The sequence below is a fragment of the Rattus norvegicus genome, chromosome 10 (assembly GCF_036323735.1).
Source record: "Rattus norvegicus strain BN/NHsdMcwi chromosome 10, GRCr8, whole genome shotgun sequence".
Classification (NCBI taxonomy): Eukaryota; Metazoa; Chordata; class Mammalia; order Rodentia; family Muridae; genus Rattus; species Rattus norvegicus.
Window position 1 is genome coordinate 65,854,528 of NC_086028.1, and position 21,950 is coordinate 65,876,477.

A 21,950-nucleotide genomic window follows, 5' to 3' on the forward strand; every position below is an offset into this window, starting at 1 on the left:
ACTCTCAGCTCCTCCTGCACCATGCCTGCCTGGACGCTGCCATGCTCCTGCCTTGATGACAATGAACTGAACCTCTGAACCTGTAAGCCAGCCCAATTAAAGGTTGTCTTTATAAGAGTTGCCTTGGTCACGGTGTCTGTTCACAGTAGGAAAAGCCTAAGACAATGAGGTAGGTATTTTTCTAGCTAATGTTTTGTCTTTTTTGGAGACAGGGTCTTACTATGTAACCCTGGCTTGCTTGGCTGATTTTAAACATCCCCCTGCCTTTGACTCCTGAGTGCTCGGACTAAAGGAGTGTGCCACCACACTCTGCCATTTTCATAGCTGTTTTATGTAAAATGCTTGTGAACAATCCCATGTTTGTACAACAGAGGAAGACTTAGAGTTTAGTCACATGCTGATTGTAACTTATATTGTAGGTGGGACCACACCTAGGCCTGGTCCCAGTGTTTATATTCTTGGCCCCTATATATCGTATGGGACTTTAAGGGCATTAAACCATGCAATGATAGACAGTTAGAAGAAGCCGTTCCTGGCTGGCCATGGTTGTGCATGATTTTAATCCCAACACTTGGGAAAGAGAGGCAGGCAGATCTGAGTTCAAGGCCAGCCTGACATACAGATGGAGTTCTGGGACTGCCAGAATGACAGAAGAGAAAGACCATGTCAACAAAAAGCCAATTTCTGGTTAGGGAGAAAGCTCAACTAAGTGGCTGTGCACCATGAAGACTGGTGTGCTGCACACTTGCCATCCCAGCACAGCAGAGGCAAATCTCTGGGACTCGCCAGCTGGCCACCTAGTCTACTTGGCAAGCCTCAGGCCACATATACAATGTCCTTTGATCTCCATATATACATGCAAACACATGAACATGCACTGTAAAAAGAGTCTGTCACATTGCATCAGCTCAAGGCCATGCAGGAACAGTTGGTAACTTTGAAATGTTTGTTCAGTCTTCACTTGTCAGCCCTGTCACTACTTCCTGTCACCCCAAATTCCAGGATCTAGTCCTTTCTCTCACTTTTGTTTTGTTTTGTTTGAGACAGGGTTTCTCTGTGTAACTCTTGCTGTCCTGGAAATCGCTCTGTAGACCAGGCTAGCCTCCACCTCAGCGATCCTCCTGCCTCTGTGTAAAAGCCTGCACCCTCATCTGGTGTCCTATCATTCTGAACAGTGAGAGGGGAAAGGACCTGAGCTGCTGCACCCTGCAGGTGAAACTGCTTTTAGACAACAAACAAACCAGTCAGAAAACATGTTTACCTCTTCCGCATACATTCCAACAGGTCATTCGAGTTTTTTCACACATTTTAGTGGAGAGAGAGAGAGAGAGAGAGAGTGTAAAAAATAATTTCCATGTAAAATTACTGGAAATAATTAAAGGTAAGAATTAAGCTCAGTTAGGTAAAATATCTGCCTTGACTAGAAGCTTTGTTTTATTGTTACAAATATACATTTTGATACAAGGCAAACATATTTCCTATGCATTGCACACAAGCACAAGTTTATTTCACATCTGAACAAACACTTTTTAAGCCCTTATTATTTTATTTACATTTCAAACGTTGCCCCCTCCCAGTACCCCCTCCTAGAATCTTTGCCCTATCTCCCCTCTTCTTTGCCTCTGAGAAGGTGCTCCCCCAGCCCCTATCCCCAAGCCTTTAAAATTTAATACATTTACTTATTTAGATTTGAATACAGCATAGGTTTATGATTATGAGCTGTTTTTTCATATCAACAAGATAATCAATTCCATGACATCTTTTTTTCTTGTCTTTAATAGTGGTACAGAGTTTGCAGATTCTTCTTAAACACGAGACTACTATATACAATTGTGTACTGTAGCAGGCCTACGTTACAAAGAAGTGAGTACCTACGAATAAGCAAAGAATAGAGACTTATGGTGTTCCTGTATCCACCAGTGATTTAATGCAGCTGCTTTTTTTTTTTTTTTTTTTTTTTTTTTTTTGGTTCTTTTTTTCGGAGCTGGGGACCGAACCCAGGGCCTTGCGCTTCCTAGGTAAGCGCTCTACCACTGAGCCAAATCCCCAACCCACGTTTTGGTTTTCAAGACAGGGTTTCTCTGTGTAGCCCTGGCTGTTCTGTAACTTACTCTGTCCACCAGCTGCCTCTGCCTCCTGAGTGTTGGAAGTAAAGGTGTGCACTACCACGGCCAGCTGCGTTTGCTTTTGTTCTTAATTATTATTACGTATACTGTTATTTGTGTGTGTAGACATTTGGAGGTCAGAGGTCAATCCTCAGGAGCATCACCTTTTGTTTTCCTGTGTGTTAATTAAGAGTTAGCTTTGAGGGGTTGGGGATTTAGCTCAGTGGTAGAGCGCTTGCCTAGGAAGTGCAAGGCCCTGGGTTCGGTCCCCAGCTCCGAAAAAAAAGAACCAAAAAAAAAAAAAAAAGAGTTAGCTTTGAGGGAAGCATTTAGAGAGTGAGAGAGCAGCTTGCAGGAGTGGGCTCTCCTCCACCTTCACATGGGTCTGGAGAGAGAACTCAGGCGTCAGATTGGGTGGTTTGGGCCTTTATCCATTGAGCTATTTTTTTTTCCCCATTTGTTTTCTGATGAGGTCTCTGCTGTCCTGAAGCTTACCAAGTCAGCTAGGTTGGGCAGTAAAGACTGTCTTCCTCCCCAGTGCTGGGGTTACAAGCACAAGCTAGCATGCCTGGCTTTTGTATGTAGGTTCTGAAAATCAAACTGAGGTCCTCGAGCTTGCACAGCAAGTACTTTACCCTAAGCTACTCCCCCCAGCCCCCAGCCCCTACACTTATTTTTTGAGTTCCATTTGCTACACTCCTGATTGTGAGTTTGAAAATAAAATTATTATTTTATGGATTCAAAATCTCAATGTCCTAAAGTTGCTCATTTTTAATGATTTCCAAGTGGGCAGCAAGTGCATTAGGAAAAGATTCAAGAAAAGTGCCACAGAGCTGCTGACTATCCAGCCATCAGCTATAAAAATGCTACTTACATTCTTTCCTATACTGCCTATAATCCAAGTTATTAAACTTTAAAGCCAGATGAAAGCATTTATGAAGACCCTGAATTGTATTTCTCATTAAAGAAAGAGAAAGGGCATGGTGAGTCATGTCCCTAACTGACTGATGGCGATGGTGGGGTGAAGGCAGAGAGCCACCACCAGTCACTCTGAAGGCCAGAACCCCGCTCCCAGAAGGGCTGACAAGCAGTCAAGAGTGTCTCCGTTTTACAGACGCATGCTCCTCTGAGACAGCATCCCCAAGGCAGTCTCCTGATTTTATAAACCAAAATCATTATCAAATGGATTTATTAAAGAGCTATGCAGAACAGCTATGTGTGTGGCTGCAGCTGGCAGCCATGGGAATTAGAAATGACTACTCACTTGCAATTGATTCAGGGTAAAATGATCTGAGGCTTGTGACAGACACAAAAATCTAAAATCAACGAGCAACTGTGATGGGAAGAATTTGTTTACATTTTTAATTTTTAAAAAATATTGTTTATTTTCTTATTTATTGAGACAGAGTCTCACTGTGTACCTCCGACTGGCCTGAAGAGTGCTATGTAATTGAGTAAATCAAACTGTCCCTAAACTCAGAGATCCAACTGCCTATGTCTCGTGGAGGGTTACATTCAAAGACATGAATCACCACATTTGGCCTCAAGTGCATTCTTATATTTGCTTGTAAAGGATATTTCCTATATTTACTGTTTTTCTTCCTTTTTCTTTCTTTTTTTTTTTTTTAAAGATTTATTTATTTATTTTGTATCAGATCTCATCACAGATGGCTGTGAGCCGCCATGTGGTTGCTGGGATTTGAACTCAGGACCTCAGGAAGAGCAGTCGGTGCTCTTAACCACTGAGCCATCTCTCCAGCCCTCTTCCTTTTTCTTAATACTGTTTAAGAACTCCAGCGCTGGGGCTGGGGATTTAGCTCAGTGGTAGAGCGCTTACCTAGGAAGCGCAAGGCCCTGGGTTTGGTCCCCAGCTCCGAAAAAAAGAACCAAAAAAAAAAAAAAAAAAAAAGAACTCCAGCGCTTTCATCTAAAAACAAAGAAGAAAATAAAGGCTCCGGGCGAGTAAATACCTGTAAATAATGTGGCCATTTCCACAAGCGCTTTTTAATCAGAGAGAATGTTTCATCTTGAAGCTAGTATATTCCTTTCTTCTCTTCCTCTTTCTTTTCTTTCTTCCTTATTGGTTTTAGATTATTTTATGTGCATGTTTTGTCCGCATGTATATCTGTACATTACATGTGTGCCTGATCCTGAGGAGGTCAGAACAGGGTGTCAAATCCCTTGAAATTGAAGTTACAGATGGTTGTGAGCCACCAAGCAGGTGTTGGCTCCTCTGAGAGCAACAATGCTCTTAACTGCTGAGCTGCCTCTCCAGCCCACCATTTCTTAATAGATTTATCTATTGTGTATGCAGGTATGTATGGGTCAGAGGGAATTTGTAAAACTGATTCTCTCCTACCATGTGAATACTGGGGATTGAACATAGGTCGTCAGACTTGGTGGCAGGTTTCTTTACCTTCTAAGCCATCTCGGCAGCCTACAAACTTCTATATGTAAAACTCATTTTTAAATTCTTATACACTCATTATTTGTATATTTGCCTAAAAAGCTGGTTTCATCCTTCATGCAACCATCGATATACATCAGGCACTCACAGATTGAACAGGTTGTCTATGATGGGATGATGATGATACCATGTAGTCCAGGCTGGATATAAACTCACTTTGGAGCTCAGGCTGGCCTGGAACCTCAGAACCTCCTGCCCAACCTCCTGATTAGCTGGGATTACAGGCAGCAGCACACCTCGCTAGGATCCTATGCTTCAAACACTTCTACAAAGTACTGAGAAAGACATACTGTGTTTCTTTTGGAAGAGGAAGTCCTGCTAAACACTACAGCGAGCTTTCCCAAGTAGCCAAATATCATCTCCAGAGCTTTTCAGGCGACCCGTGTTTGATGCTTAGGATTTAAGAGACTAGCAAGGCAGTAAAACTCCAGTTGTAACACATGACATCTGCCTAGAACCTGGTGAAGACATCCCTCTGATTGTTGTGTTTAAGTAAGTTAAACAAAAAAGCACAAAAGGAAGAAGCGGGTGTTTCCAGTCACCTTAGGAGCAGCGCAATCTATAAACAATGGTAACTACAGTCCCTCACATGCCCCTCAATATGATACTCCATGAAACAGATCCTCAACTCGGGACCAGAATGTCAGACAAGTGCTTCTCTCATGAATTCTTCAAGGACCGCCACCACACTTTTGGCCTCGGGCATTTCTTCATGTTCTACTTTAACAATCTTCAAAAGGATATCGCCACTGCCACAGTTCTTAAGGAACAGGTAACATTTAAACAAAGCGTAATGATTCATCTCTGCCTGCCGGATAAATCTCTTCAAATTGTTTGTGTCTTGTATAGCCTAGAAAAAGATTAGCCTGTTAAAACAGTTCGGTGAGATGATGACCTACTTGAAAAATAGCTCCTCTCTAGCTGAGCATTCAGTGTACACTGAGAATGTCAGTTTTTGTTTTGTTTCTTACTATTTTTTTTTTTTTTTGGTTCTTTTTTTTCCGGAGCTGGGGACCGAACCCAGGGCCTTGCGCTTCCTAGGTAAGCGCTCTACCACTGAGCTAAATCCCCAGCCCCTTGTTTTGTTTCTTGACACAGGGTCTCACTATAACTCTGGCTGGCCTGTGTTCTGAGCTCTGAGGATGCCCCATTTAAAGGACATTGTAACTGCAAAAGCCCATCTCTGAGCTACCACCTGCCTAATTAGATGCAGAACAAAAACAATGTAGCTGGCTCTTGGCCCACAGCCAATTCATTACCTTCAGTTTAAAGTTTTCCAGGACTTGTCTGAAAAGAAAAGGGTTGCCGCCCTCAGCACTGTGTAAGAAAGCTTGCATCCAGTCCTCACAGAAACGGTTGCTTCCTAAACAACAGCAAATACAGGAGACTAAGTTCCACAGAGCACATACATGCATTCCAGCTTTTAAAGAGTTTACTTTTGTTATTTTCCCTTATGGATATATGTGCACATGTGTACCTGAGTACAGGTACCCTGGGAGAGCAGATGTGCCAAACACAAGTCTAGTTTTCTGAAAGAGCAGTACATGCTATTAACCATCTATCCAGGCCTGGCACATGAATTTCTTTATAAAAACATTTATAAATATTTAAAACTCCCAGCACTTAGGAGACAGCAGCAGGTGGGGCTTATGAGTTCAAGGCCAGCCTGATCTACAAAGCAAGTCCAAGACGACCAGGGCTATTACACAGAGAAACCCTGTCTGGAGAAATCAACCAAACGACCAACCAAAAACAAAAAACAAGCAACAAAACAAAACAAAACACACTTCTGCTTTGGTGTCAAAAACTGTTAACGCATAGCTAAGAAATCCCCACACAGTCAAGTGCAGTCCCTTCCTCCCCGTCAGAAAAGACTGACGTTCCTATACATACTTTAAGCTTTGGCTACCTACCTTTACCTTATATAAGTGTGTTTTGTACATGTTAAAGCTTTGTGTGGTTTTCTTAGAGGCTGCTTCACTAAACTTTGTTTCTGAGCCATACTAACATGTATTTCTAGTTCACTTTAGCTGCTCTACATGCCACTGTGTAAATTAGCAGTTTATTATTGAATTCCTGTTGGTAAACATTTGGGTTTCTTCCAATTTATCAAAAAATGCTTTAGAAGCTGGGTATGTTGGTATATGCCTTTAAATCCAGCACTGGAGAGAGAGAGGCAGAGGTAGAGGATCACTGAGAAGAGAGCCCATTACAACAACGGAAACAACAAAGAGTATGTATAGAGCTGTTCGCTTGTATCCTGAGATCCTCCCAAACTTAGGAGACAGTCTAGTTTATGTAGTAAGTTCCAGGTTTTTGAAACATTGTCTCAAAAAGAAGGCTGCCATGTGTGGCCCAACACCTTTAATCCTAGCAGTCAGAGGGTAAACAGAGTCTGAGGACAGCCTGGGATACATAGTGAGATCGTGTTTCAAAGAGGTCTTGGTGGGTGAGAGAAATGGCCAGGAAGGAAAAAGCACTTGTCGCACAGCATGAGGACCTCAATTGGAATCCCTAGACCCTGTAAAGGTTGATACACACAGTGCAGGCATCTGTATTCTCAGCATTATATGAGGAGATGGAAGGAAGGACAGGAGAGGCCTCAAAGTTCATGGGCAAGCTAGGCCTGAAAAACACATGCACACTGTAGCACTTACACTTCTACACACATGGACAGACATGCACATGCACACACACACACACACACACACACACACACACACACACACACACACACAAAGCCTTTATGTGGGGCTAGCAAGGTGACTCAGTGGATGAAGGTATTTGAGACAACCCTGAGTTTGATCCTAATGATAGAAGGAGAAAAACCTTTCCCAAAAGCTGCTCTCTAATCTTCATACATGCTCATGTATATACAAACTAAATGATTAAGAAATGTTTAAAATGCCTTTAGAGTTGGGGAGGTGGCTCAATGGATGAGGCTCTTGGCCATGCAAGCATGAGGTCCTTAGAAAGTAGAGGCAAGAGAGTTAGAAGTACAAGGCCAGTATAGCCTATATGAGACTGTTTCTCAAAAGCAATCAACCAATCGACCAACCAAAAATAAGCCTTTATATGATACATTCTTGTAATTCTAGGAGGGCTGTCAGCTCAAAGCCAACCTAGACTATACAGCGAGAACCTGTCTCAAAATATTAAAAGTTTGCTCCTGTGTACACATGTGAGTTTTCTTACATACCAAGCATGACTTGAACCCCTGTTTCTAGGATCACTAAGGTCTCCACAAGCTTAGTACTGCATAAGAAGAACATGTCTGTATCTTGTGCTTTCAGTCCAAGAGGTCCACACAGTGCCTCTTGGTTTCCGACTCACCTGCATTGTGAAACTGAGGCTGGGGGCCACTACAGTCGATGATCACAGACTTATGCTGTTCCTCTGTCATGGCCATGCACAAAGAGGTCATGGTGCCTTCATGAATAAGTCCTTGGAGACTGGCGACACTCAGAAACCTGTCACATATACAAGTCCTTTCCACAACCAGCATTGCAGAACAGGAGAAAGCAAATGCATTCTGAACAGGAAGGGGAGGTTGAGCTTGCCGGGACATGCATGGGGTGGGGTGGGGGTGGGGTGTGCTTTCTTAAGAAATTGTCTTTACCTGTTAATGTCTCTCTTTGTTTTTTCATCTGATTCTTTAAATTCAACAGGAGTGTAACTCAGAGCCTATGAGAGAGAGGGAGAAGGAACAGTTAGCACTTGCCTCCTGTTCCTCACTGGTCCAGCACTCCCATCCAAATGCATCGTGCCCCAGGCACTAAGAGCACTAGCCATTGCATCTTCTGCAAGTGCTCTAAGCTCTAAGCATAGGCTAGCCTGGAGCTTCTGATCCTCCAGCCTCAGTTTCCCTAATGCTAGGATTAGAAGCATGTGTTTTAGCATTTTTCAGCATTTCTTTACTTTACTTACTTATTTTAATGGGGGCTGTATGTACTCTTGTGGAGGTCAGAGGTCAACTTCCAGCATGAGGGTTCCAGGGTTTGAACTCAGGTTGTCAAGTTTGGCAGCAAGTATATAGTAGCCCCCAAATCTATCTATTAATTTAGTATGTGTGTGGGCACATGTCTATGTGTGTATGTGTGTGTGTAAACATCTCAAAGAATGAAAACACACACACACACACACACACACACACACACACACACACACACACACACACACGGATGGACGGCAGAACAAAAATTCTGGGATTTGATTCTCCTGCCACCTTATGGAATCTGAGGCTTGAACTAAGGTCATCAGGCTTGTGTGGGGCCTAAACATTTTCATAGTTAAAACTGCATTGCTTTTTTCAAACAGTCTAGAAATTGCACTGTTTCCCTTTATTTCAGACGGTAATTATTTAAGATGGTGTGGGTGGGCAGGTCCACAGTCCTGGCACTGAGGTAGGTAGGAATCAAAGGCAGGAAAAAGACTCAGTGAGTGCAAAAGTGCTGGCTGTTCAAGCAGACAATCTGAGTGAGATCCCTGGAACCCATGTGAGAAGTCAGATTTGGGACTATAACCTGGCACTCCTATGGTGACATGGGAAGTAGAAATGACACAACCAGCAAAAAGCTCAAGGGCCAACCAGCCCGTAGTATATCACATAGAACAAGGAGGAAGATGAGAACCACCTCAGAAACGTGTACACACACACAAATGAGGAATTTAAGTCTTTTCTTTAAAAAGTTAAGCAATCCTAGACTACATAGTGAGGTCTCTTCTCTCTCTCTCTCTCTCTCTCTCTCTCTCTCTCTCTCTCTCTCTCTCTCTCTCTCTTGCTTTTTGAGACAGGGTTTCCCTGCATAGCCTTGGTTCTCCTATAGACCAGGCTGCCCTCAAACTCAGAGATCTCCTGCCTCTGCCTCCCAAGTGCTAAATTAAAGGTGTGCAGCACCACTGCCTGGTAAGAACCTATCTTTAAAAGTGGCTAAAAAGAAAAGTTTATTTTTTTTAATGTGACCCAGCTATGATGGACCAGGTTCGTACATAAATCACGTGGGTGTTAAACGCTCTATGCAGCTGAGACTGGCCCTAACCTCCTGATTCTGCTTCCACCCCCCAGTGCTGGGAGTGTAGACATGCACCAGCACTGCTGCCTGAAAGCACATGTTTTAATGGAAGGACTTTGCTGAGATTTACAATTCAACCCTACCTTAAACAAGAACTTTCTAGGTGAGAGTCAGTAAGATGTGGTCTAAACAGCATAGTCTGAGGAAATACACAGGAAGGGAAAGGTAGCATTTAGAGAAAAGGAGTGTGTTTCTAAATGGCCGAGCTCGTTGAGGCAGTTGTCGTCGGGAGCGCTCGTTCAGGAGCATTACTTACAGCATGTAGCAGAAAGGTCAGTTTCTCCTGAAAGAGAAGAACCACCCTTTGGATCGGACACAGCACATCCTCATACCAGCTGTTCAGATAGGACTTCAGATCACTCCCCAGGCTCCTTTCCTAATCAAGAGGGAATGCCATTTGTTGTAGTATCATAAAAGCCTTTAGCTTACTAGACTTTTTTTCTTTTTTGCTCTGTGTGTATGGTATATGTATTCTGTGCATGTAAGCTAATGGCTGACATGAGATGTCTTCCTCAATTCTCTCTACCTCATTTTTTTTTTCTTTTTTTCGGAGCTGGGGACCGAACCCAGGGCCTTGCGCTCGCTAGGCAAGCGCTCTACGCTGAGCTAAATCCCCAACCCCTCTCTACCTCATTTTAAATTACATCTTTGGAGTGGTACTGGACAGGTTTGTGTCATGGTGTCTGTGTTTAGAACAGCTTGCAGAAGTCAGTCCTGGCCTCCAGCCGTGTGGGTGCAGAATGCTGATCTTAGGTCTTCAGTCCTGGCGGGCAGCACTTCCCCAGCCCCTCCGTCTTATTTTCTTGAGTAAGGGATTCTCCCTGAACCTGGCTGGCCGGCCAGCAAGGTACAGCCATCTCTCTGTCTCCCCAACTTCAACACTGGTATAACAGGTGACGTCACCACACCCAAATTTCTTTGTGGATGTTGGAGTCCAAACTCAGGTCCTCATGCTTGCATTGTAAGCCCTTTACATACTAAGCCTCCTTCTTAGCCCCTCTTCAAAATAACTTAAAAATTTTTATTTGTATCTGTATGTACATAATTATGTTCCTGTGGATGCCTCCTGGAGTCCAGAAGTGGGTGCTGAACTCTCTGGAACTGGAGTTATTGGTGATTGTGAGCCACCAGACTTGGGTGCTAAGAACTTTCTGGAAAAGCAGTAAGTGTTCTTAACTGATGAGCCATCATCTTTCCATCCCCTTTACCCCTATACTCCTGAGTTAGAAAACAAAAACTAGGACTGGTATCTCATGTTTGTTTGTTTGTAAGACATGGTTTAACCATGTAATGCAGGCCAGCCTTGACCTTGAAATCTTAAACCTCCCAGATACTGAGATTATAACTACGTGCCAATGTGCCTGGCCATACTTCTTTCTTGGTGGTGGTGGTGGAGGGGGGGGTGTTTTATTTTGTTTTTTCAAGACATGTTTCTCTGTGTAGTCCTGGATGTCCTGAAATTCCTTCTGTAGACCAAGCTGGCCTTGAACTCAGAGATTCGATTACTATGCTGGGTTTAAATGCAAGAGCTACCACCATCTAGTTTTTTTCAGACAGCACCTTACATCAGCACCTTACATAAATCAGATGGGTGTCAAATTCTCTGTAGCTGAGACTACCTTAACCTCCTGATTCTCCTGTTTCCATCTTCCCAGTGCTGGGAGTGTAGACTCGCAGCAGCACACCTGGCTAGAAAACATAGTTTTGACAAGTTTAGATAAATTACTCAATATAGATATGACCAATTCATAAAATAATGAAATGTTTTTAAAACTTGATATCTATAGACTATGGCATAGCATATCTCTGATGGACCCCTCATGCTCACCAAAGTATGAGTCCTGTGTACCTAGAAATCAGATAAAAGGTATCTTCTTCCCCACCAGGATGTTATTAACTGACACTAAGTTTCACATATGTTTGTCTTTCTTTTTCACTTTATTTCTGTGTGTGCATACATGTGCCCTCCATACACGGAGGTCAGAGGACAACCCATGTAAGTCAGTTCTCTCATTCCACAATACGAGTCCTGGGTGTCAAACTCAAGTCAGTCAGACTTGGTGGTAGGCACCTTTACTTTTGCGACATCTCCCAGCTATCTTTTTTTAAAATTTATTTTAATTGGGTATTTTGCCTCCATATCTGTTTACCACTTGCATACCTGGGGCTCAAGGAGGTAAGATGTCAGAACCCCTGGAACTGGAGTTACAGATGGTTGTGAGCTGCCATGTGAGTGCTGGGAATTGAACCTGAGTCCTCTGGAAGAACAGCCAGTGCTCTAACCATTTATCCATCTTTCCAGGTTCTTGTTTTGCTTTTGAGATAGGGTCCACTATGGAGCTCTGGTAGGCTTGGAATTAGCTACGTAAACTAGGCTACCCTCAAACTCTGCCTCTCAAGTGCCAGGATGTCAGGTGTGAGTTTCCACAATTGGATTTAATACGTTTTCACTGGTGCAACACATCAAAAGTAGAATATGAAACCTTCAGTGCTGCCTTCCCTGCCTATGTCACACAGCACTCATCTACTGTCCACAAGATGAGAATTTAGAATTCAAATGTCAGTGACTACTAAGTGACCGGACTAGTAGTCATGTATGTCCATGCTCATCACTCCTGAGTCAGCCACCTTACCTCACAGTTCATGTTACTCTTCAGCCCTTGAATATACTTGTCCAACTCAAGCCTGAAAGTACGTTCTTAAGGAAGAGACACAGAATGATCCATCAGTATTTTACCTCCCAGCCAGAAATACAAAGTCTCAGCTGAGTAGTGGCATGTGCCCTTAATTCCAGCACTGTGTCAGAGGCGGTGGATCACTGTAAGTTCAAGGCCAGCCTGGTCTACATAATGAGTTCCATTCTGGGACTACAAGTAAGACCCTGTCTGTCTGTCTCTCTGTCTGTCTCTCCTCTTACCACACACAAACGAATACACTCATAGAGCCTAGACAAATTGTCACAAATGACATTCCAACACCCCCTTAAGGGTAAAGGCCATGTGCCATTTCCCCCTTGGCTCTCCTTCCTGATAGCCTCAAACACCAAAGAAAGGATATAGCTCCAGTCCTTTCTCAGAGCCTCCTAAGAAGCAGACCACGTATTCAGAAGGGTTATGTTCAGATTCCACTGCTGCTATTTCAGGAAGCAGTTTTTCCTGTTGGAAAAGGCAGTAATAACAACCAACTCGGTAACCTGGAATTCTAGAAAAGAAAGGAAAAAGTAAAGTGAAGTACCTGAGTACTCTCATTCCTCACTTTGTAGGCGGCTCTGAACCTGGTCTTGATCTGGTAACACTTTCAGACTGCCCGCCATGCAGAGCTCCCCAACCTTCCCATCCTGCTTATCTCAGCAGGAGGAACATCACCCACGTGAGGTCTAATGAAGCAGCCTACAGATCAGGCGTGGTGATGCACATCAATCTCAGCCCTAGCAGGCAGACATAGGTAGACCTCTAGGAGTTCAAGGACAACCTGGTCTACATGGTGAGTTCCAGACCACTCAGGGTTACGTGGTGAAACCTTGTCTCATAAAAACAAACCAACCAGCCTCTAAAAGAGGTTCACTGCATTCCACTGTCTTATGTGAAAAGTCCAGGGGCTGGGGAGATGGCTTGGCAGTTAAAAGATCACTGGCTGCTCTTCTAAAAGACCCAGGTTCGATCCCAGCACATGGTGGCTCACAACCATCTGTATTTCTGTTCCTGGGGACCCCACACCCGCTCCTGGACTCTGCAAGAAATAGGCACACACCTTACGCACTGACATTCATGCAGGCAGAATAGCCATATACATAAAATACTTTCTTTTTTCTTTTTTCTTTTTTTTTTTTCGGAGCTGGGGACCGAACCCAGGGCCTTGTGCTTGCTAGGCAAGCACTCTACCACTGAGCTAAATCCCCAACCCCCCGTAAAATACTTTTTAATTGTTTAAAGAAAAATCTACACAAATTTCAGCTCTGTTCATAGAATGTTTACGTAAAAATAAGCATGTTCCCCCACATGTCATGGGTGTGCCATGTTTATCCAGTAGTGTTATCCTTGGGCCAGAGGTATATGCTCCTAAGGGAATCTATATTTAAACAAATGCCTGGTCTGAAGGAGTATAATGGCAAGACTGTGGAATCAGGCTGAGGGTGCCTATGTAAGCCTGACCTCCCTGTGACCTTGGGCTTCCAGGTTAATTTCTCTGTTTACTTTTGCACTGGAAAATACGGTAACTGCTAGTCTCCCTTTGTAAGAACTCCATCAGCATTTGTGAAAGCATGCTATAAGCCATGGGCATACAGCTTCCACTTCGGTAGATAATTACAAAGGTACAGAGGAATTGCACACATCAGGAAAGTGCTCTCCATCAAGGCTGCCTCTCCAGCTAGAGAGCCTCCTGTCTAAGCATACAACAGAGGAAAGTACATGCAGATGCCAGGCTCTCACTCAGGCTAATTTCATAACATTTATGTGTAAGATTTAGTGCTCTGTCTGGGAGTGGAAGGGCAGGAGGTGCAGGGAATGGAAAACAAAGATGCTTTCTGCAGGTCTAGATCTCTTCGAGTTTCTCCACACTTCTCATGTTTAGCTCAGAAATAAAAACACAGGAGACAGCATATTTTATACTTACCTCAGCTCTACAGATGCAACATTACCCAGCCCTTCAAAGAACGCTCCCTTGGAGAGACGCTTAGCGATGAAGCTGCGAAGCTCCGGCTCCACTTCAGATGGTAGATTGGAATCCACCAATGACAGGCTACACAAACGAGACACACGTCCCTTACCAGCCGTGCACTCAGACCCATAAGCCACATGTAACAAACCAAAGCCAGAGCCCCTGTATAGCCCAGACTGGTCTTGAACTAGCTTCATAGCCTAGGTTAGCCTCAAACTTGCCCCAGGCTATGCACCATCATACCAATTTCAGGGGCTCTCTTAAGAAATCGATCAACTAGTCAGCAGTGGTGCACTCCTTTAATCCCACCACTCAGGGCAGGCTTGCTTATCTCTGAATTCCAGGCCAGCCTGGTCTACAAAGCAAGTTCTAGAACAGACAGACTTATACAGACAGACCCTGTCTCAAAAGACAAAAAACTCAACAAACAAACAAAAACAAAACAGAGAGAGAGAGAGAGAGAGAGAGAGAGAGAGAGAGAGAAAGAGAGAGAAAGAAGGAGAGAGAGAGAGGAGAAAAGAAAAAAGCTATCTACCTGATGCCCCTGTTATTGAGTTATTATTCAGATTCGGAATGTCCCCTGAAGGCAGGTTTGGCTCCCAGACTATAGTGCTATTGGAAGTATTAGAACCAGTAGAAGGTGAATGGAAGCTAAGGCACTGGAAATATGATCCTAATAACATATCAGAACCCTGACTAGTTGGGAGTTGGCTGGAGCTGCCTGCCTCTCTCCCTCTTTGCATCTCTCCCTAGCTGCCATGGAGTTAACAGGCTCTTCTGCTTTTGCTCCTGCCTGGATTCCTGTTGCTGCTGGCTCACAGGCAACAGGGCTAAGAAACCACGTGGACTGAAACTTCTGAGACTGAGCCAAATTCACCTTTCCTCCTTAAAGACCATTATCTTGCCACAAGTAGTAGCTCTCGCCTTTAAACTCAGCAACTGCCTCCTTTAGAGGCAGGCAGATCCCTGTGAGTTCAAGACCTGGTCTTCTTAGTGAGTTCCAAGACAGCTAGTGAGAAACCCTATCCCAAAAACAACAACCACAAAAAGACGACTCGGTCGGCTAAAGCTTAGTGTCTGTTGGAGTTTGGCTAGGGTTTACACAGCTCTGGGTTCAATCACAGACTCAGTGTCAGTCTTTGCATCTGCTCTTGCCTTGAATGGAAGAGTCAAGGGGGAGATCAGGAGAGGTTCCTAAAGGATAGGAGAGGCTGAAGGTCTGACTCAGAACGCAGTGGCAACAAGACACCCCACTGACTTCTATGGATATGCACAGACAGGGAAAGCACAGAGATAACAGTTATGCCCATTTTTTTTTTTTACCTGAAATCATCACCAGAGGGAGTTTCTGCATTTGTGCCACATGAACGTCCATCATCACTATCCCCTCGGTTCTGTGTCAATCTGCAAGACACAATACAACAGTACTATCAGTTATAAGCTGTCAATCGAGCCTTTGCAAGCTGGGTAAAAACAAGGACTCAGTCAGAACGCTGCAAGGCCACAACTGCATGGTCCTCCACTGCCTGTTCTCAGGGCAGAAACGCCATAAAAGAGGGCTGACAAGACCCTCCTTTCTGTTCAGGGTATTTAATAAGTAGAGAAAAGACAAAATATCCCGAAAGTTTGAAGAAATTCCTCTTTAAAAATAAGTTAAGGGGGGCTGGAGAGATGGCTCAGTGGTAAGAGCACTGACTGCTCTTCCAGAGCTCCTGAGTTCAAGTCCCAGCAACCACATGGTGGCTCACAACCATCTGTAATGGAATTCAACGCCCTCTTCTGGTGTGTCTTAAGAGAAAGATCGTGTACTTACATAAAACAAATCTTTTTAAAAAATTAGTTTTTAAAAAAAAATAAGTTAATGGATGGAAAAATGGCACAGTAGTTAAGAGCATCGCTGCTCTTCTAGAGGACTTGAGTTCAATTCCCAGCACCTACATGCATCTCACAACTGTCTGTACCTTCTGTTCCAGGGGATCAGACAGCCTCACAGAGACATGCAGGCAAAACACCAATGCAAATAATTTTTTATTCAGACAATATAAATTAATTAAAATAAAAAATAAACAGGACTTGGGGAGCTATCTCTGAGGTTAACAACGCTTACTGTTCTTGGGGAATGATCCTAGTTTGGTTCCAAGCACCCACTTAGGCCACCTTACAACCACCTGTAACTCAAGTTCCAGATGTATCTGACACCTCTGGCCTCAGTGGGCATTTGTATGCATGTGCGAATACCCACATACAAACACATAGTTAAAATTTAAGAATACATCTTAAAGAATATATTCCAGGGTCAGAACGACTCCTGGAAAGTCAGCCGGCGTATGCAGGAGGTAACGAGGAGCAAGAGAGGCTGAAAAAACAGAGCAAATTAGAGGGCTGGGGTTAAAATGTGTGATAGAAATGAAGTCAACTGGGGACAGGAGCAGAGGACTAGGGAGAGACTCTGAAGGAACGCGTCTTTCAAGAACTCAAATGAACAGATGTCAGAGGCTGCAAAGACCGGCTGAAAGAGGGCAGAGGTTTGGGAGTGCCGGGCATAAAAACCCAGGAGAGCCGGAAAGAACCGACTGAGGCCAGGAGGGCCCATCGGGCCAGAGACCTTGGCTGGGAGAGGAGATGGCGAGTGGGGGCCGCGGGGTGCAAGGCCGGGCGGCGGGGCCGCGGGCGCAGCGGGCAGGGCGCGGGCACCTGCTTCCGCGGAAGCTGTACAGGCAGTAGTGGCTGCTGGGCGGCGGCTCGAGTCTCCGCTCTTCCGCGGAGCCACCCTCTTCGCTGCTCTCCAGCTCCTTTTCATCCCCATCCAGCGATTCCTGCAAAGACGGGAGCATCGCTGCAGCCTCCTCGCGGCCCTGTGTTCCTGTCAAACCGTTCCCCCGCCGCCGGGCGGTCCTTTGTGCGCCGGTTCGACCTCCTCCCGGTCCTCGCACATCTGAGTTCCGCAGCTTCCCGAGTCCTGGACCTGGAAACTGAGTTGGAGAGACCTGTTCTTCTCAGGGGTGCTGTCTGAGAAGCCCTTACTATTTCTTTTTAAGTGACTTTTTCTCCACCAGTTGGTATATCAAGGAGACAGTATGTGCTAAAGATGGTGCGCTCCTGCCTTATTTCCGTATGACATGCTTTTAACAGTTTGCTCAAAGACACGATTTCGTCAGCCCTAATGGAGCGCTCCTTTAATCCTAGCATTCTGGAGGCAGAGACTGGAGGATTTCAGTGAACTCCAGGCCTCCCTAGTTTACATACCCTGTTCCAGGCCAGTTAGGGCTACCGAGTGAGGCCCTGCCTCGAAGACACGAAGCCAGGCGACGGTGCCACACTACTTTAATCTTAAAACTCTGAAGGCAAAGGCAGCCAGTTCGTTAAGCTTGAGGCCAGCATGGTCTACAGAATGAGTTCCAGGACACCTACACAGAGAGCCCCTGTCTCAAAAAAACAATGCTCAAATACAGCATGAGAGAGAATATTAAATTCTTGGATTTAAGGAGCTCCTTCTAAACAAACAAAAACATATAGGGCTGGGAGATGGTTTAGCCTAAGAGCACTGACTTCTCTTCCAGAGGTCCTGAGATCAATTCCCAACAACCACATGGTGGCTCACAACCATCTGTAATGGAATCCAATGCTCTCTTTTGGTGTGTCTGAAGACAGCTACAGTGTACTCATATACCTAAAATAAATACATGTCTTTTAAAAAAAAGAAAAGAAACCAAACATAGAAACATTGTTTAGTTGATTATGTAAAAACTAAAGGGGTGGGTGGTCTGTGTGGCTTGAAGGGAAAAGATTGGACAAAATTTTAGTTTATTTTGAACCAATACTGTTTGGTTTCAGGCCTGGGACAAGGGACTGAGGTGCATATTTTACATAGCAAAACAGATATGGTCTCCAGGCTATTCTGACATCCCTCAGCCCCTACGTGGCATACCCTGTCCCCCAATCCCTGCTTGCTTGCTTGCTTGCTTGCTTCCTCTAACCCCCTCTCCTCTTTCTCCCTTCCACCACTAATTTCAGGTGTTCCTCTGGAGTTGTACACCTTGTTTTCTTTTCTTTTTTTTTTAAGACTTATTTATTTATTTTTTATTTATTATTTATTTAATGTATGTGAATACACTGTAGCTGTCTTCAGTCACACCAGAAGAGGGCATCAGATCCCATTTGATTATCTTGATGAATTAATTAGGTGGCTCAGTGTACAAAGCTTTCTACAAGTTGGGGGGAAAATTGGAATATGATTTTGCTGGCTTGTTGCTCTTAGTGTCTCTGGAAAAAGTGATGAAGGAAAAGAATGAGCTATATGATAAAATCAAATGGCTCCAGATACAGGTAAACAATCTAAAGGGTTCTAAGTGTGCCCTTGAAGAGAATCTTCTCTCCAGCAGCCACAGAGCTAGAGTTGCAGAAAACCAAACTGAAGCTCTCAATATACAGTTGGCTGAATTACAGCGAAAATTCAAGTCTCAGCCTCAGAGGGTGTCAGCAGTTAAAGTAAGGCCACTAATTGGCAGAGAATGGGATTCTGTAACTTGGGATGGGGATGTGTGGAAGGACCCTGTTGAAGCTGAGAATTTTGAATTTTCAGATTCTCAGGGGCTTACTTCACCCAAGGAAGTAGTACCCTCAGTCCCACCCCTTGAAGTAATGCCTCTTTCACATGAGGAAATTAATCCCTCAGAGTCTGATAAACCAGCAGTGACTTTTGCTGAAGAAAATGCCAGACAAGACAATATTGATATTTTTCAAGACCCACCAATAGTTTCTTCTAGACCCATAGCCAGACTCAGGGCAAATCAGGCCCCTAGAGGAGAGGTAGAAAGTGTAGTCCATGAGGAAATCACTACACTACTAAGGAGCTTAATGAGTTTGCCAATTCATTCAAGAAGAAGTCTGGGGAATATGTGTGGGAATGGATTTTTTTTTTTTTTGGCTGTTAAAACATTCACTCCCACAAAAGGGGAGTGGACAGATTTATTGAATTCAAACTGGGAAAGGAGCACCTGGATGGCTGGACTCTGGGCCCAGCCCCAGGCCCCTCTGCCCAGGATGGGGGCCTGCAGAGGATGAGGCACAAAGGCCTGCAGCTACCCAGATTGGAGGTGCCTGCTGTCACTCACTCCCCTGGAGGGCCTCTTGGAAACCTCCAATCTGGAAAGAAAACCAAGGGCCAAAGACTGGGCCAGAGAAAGGGATCTGGGGAGGTGGAAGGCAGGCAGAGGCAGGCTCAGGAGCCTACCCTAAGTTACACTGTGCTTCTTTAGATAACCTAGAGATGCAGGAGGGGGGCTGCTAGTTTTGTGGGGGCCTAGGCTAGACCTTCCTTTGGAGCCCTTTCCAGAATGGCTTTGGGATCCCCGACCAAAGACCTGGTTGGGTGGCAGGGGGAGAGGCACTCTCTGGCCAAGAGCTTCCAGGACCCAACCCTGGCTGCTGCTGTGGTCTAGCCCACTGATGGCATGGTGTGGTAGCACCAGACAGCTCCCCACCCATCCAGTGCCCTGAGCCCAGGGACTAATGGGGAGGAAAGAGGATTCTGAGAAAGAGGCAATAGCAGTGAGGCGGACCTCAGCCCCTGGGCCTGTCTCGGAGCCTGGAGCCTGGAGCCTGGAGCCTGGAGCCTGGAGCCTGGAGCCTGGAGCCTGGAGCCTGGAGCCTGGAGCCTGGAGCCTGGAGCCTGGAGCCTGGAGCCTGGAGCCTGGCGAAGCATTACTGAAAGCCCTGGGTTTCTCCAGCCATCTCCAGCAGCTGCCCAGAGTTCTCTGCCTTGGGCAGGTGAGACCCATCTGGGCTGGAGCACAGCTATGTCCAGGAGCTCAGCTTTGATGTCCAAGACCCCGAACTCCCGCCTGCCTGGCATGGTTCTTCCTAGTCACATGGACCAGATCATGTTCCAAATGAAGGATGTGACTCTGCACTCGGTCATCAATGGGAAAGGAGGTCAGGTACCTCTTGACCATGGCAAAGTAAGCCATGGCCTCCCCAAAGCTGGGTACAGGGACCTCATCACCATCCTCATCATCATCCTCATCTTCTTCATCCTCCTCATCCTCCTCTTCATCTTCCTCCTCTTCATCACTGTCTGAGTCAGAGTCTTCTCCTCCTTCCAGGAAATGGAGGGTGGGGCACTGGGCCTCTTCCTGGACACTATAACCCCCAAAACCACCGCTGGCCTGTGGGAATGGATTTTAAGGGTGTGGGAAAATGGTGGAAGGAACATAAAACTAGATCAGGTTGAGTTTATTGACATGGGCCCTCTGAGTGGAGAGTCTAGGTTTAATATGGAAGCTCGCACAGTTAAAAATGGTGTCACGAGGGGTTGGGGATTTAGCTCAGTGGTAGAGCACTTGCCTAGCAAGTGCAAGGCCTTGGGTTTGGTCCCCAGCTCCAAAAAAAAAGAAAAAAGAAAAAAAAGAAAAAAAATGGTGTCACGAGCTTGGGAACTTAGATTTGCATAGCGGAGAATGGCTATTCCAAGCAGAGGAAACAGGATGAGCAAAGGCATAATACAGTGTTTGTGTCCTATTGTGAGAAAGAACCACCTTTGGGAGAGGACAGAAGAATATTTATGTCATCTGGAATAGAGAGACAAGGATGCCCAAGTTCCCTATATGAAATGACACAGTATTTGCCTGGAGCCCAGGACATCCTCCCACCAACTTTAAGTCCATTCTGGATGCTGTAGTGCCTACTACAATCATGACTCAGAGTTTGCTGGAGGAGGCGGCCTGCTCTCTCCTTGCCTTCCCACACCTCCTTGGGTGAGGTCAGAGTCAGGCCAGATCGTCAAGAAGACCTCGATGGTTTCTGGCAGGTAGGGCGAGTGGATGTCTGGGAAGTAAGTAAAAGCAAAGAGTCTCAGGAACATACAAAGCTAGTATTTGTCAGAGAAGGAAGATACGCTAATTCAGAAGGGCATCCTCTCCAGCTTCTAGAGTTTGACTTATGTGATCAGATTAAGCTCCATCCATCTCAAGGGAGGACTAAATGTATGTTGGAGACCTGACTGTCTTCCTAGCTTAAAAAACCATGATTGCTGTCAGCGGGGGGGGGGGGGGGGCGGGGGGGGGAAAGGTGTCACATTTTTTTGAATGGCTGGCTGAAGCGTTTATCAAAAAGATGGCCTACTGAAAAGGAGTTGGAGGTGCCTGATATCCTTTGGCTTAGTGTTGACAGAGGGATTTTAAGGCTCAGGGAAAGTGCAATGCTAGAGTGGATACGTTGTGTAAAACCCACTCCTCCACAATGAGAAGACCCAGAAGACACACCCTTCACGAATCCCATAAGACACAAACTGGTGAGAGGGGCACCAGCACATTTGAAGTGTTTTGTTCTTGCCCTTTTCCTTGTGTCAGACCTTAGTGGGTGGAGATGCTGCTGCTCAATTAGATGAATTAAATGCAATGGGTTCAATTGGGCCCCGAGGTAACAAGGGCCAGACGGCAGCAGTGAATCGCCAGAGACAAGGTGATCGTGTTATTATAATGAGCATAGACAAAACGTTCATAATGACATAGGCCATAGTGGTCAGCACAGGAGAGGTGAAATTTATAACGGCATGACTCATTCAGACCTTTGGAACTGGCTAATCAGTCATGGTGTTTCCAGGCACGAAATAGATAGGAAGCCTACTGCATATCTGTTTGATCTGTA

At 45.1% G+C, this 21,950-nt stretch overlaps 1 protein-coding gene across 2 annotated transcripts; it reads right to left on the reverse strand.

Moving 5' to 3' along the window:
• Window positions 1-1,398: 1,398 nt before the first annotated feature.
• Window positions 1,399-17,184, reverse strand: C10h17orf75 (similar to human chromosome 17 open reading frame 75). 2 transcript variants are annotated; one of them, NM_001139506.2, is made up of 10 exons: window positions 16,998-17,184; window positions 15,627-15,707; window positions 14,259-14,384; window positions 12,702-12,845; window positions 12,278-12,335; window positions 9,901-10,020; window positions 8,192-8,256; window positions 7,906-8,042; window positions 5,832-5,935; window positions 4,247-5,422 (listed from the first exon to the last, which is right to left on the reverse strand). In NM_001139506.2, exons 1-10 carry the CDS (start codon window positions 17,135-17,137, stop codon window positions 5,216-5,218), a joined length of 1,182 nt encoding a protein of 393 aa, NP_001132978.1. In that variant the 5' UTR covers window positions 17,138-17,184; the 3' UTR covers window positions 4,247-5,215. The 2 variants fall into 2 exon arrangements, with proteins under 2 accessions (XP_063125324.1, NP_001132978.1); XM_063269254.1 differs by lacking the exons at window positions 14,259-14,384; window positions 15,627-15,707; window positions 16,998-17,184 and having other exon boundaries at window positions 1,399-5,422; window positions 12,278-12,329; window positions 12,688-12,845.
• Between the last annotated feature and the right edge of the window lie 4,766 nt (window positions 17,185-21,950).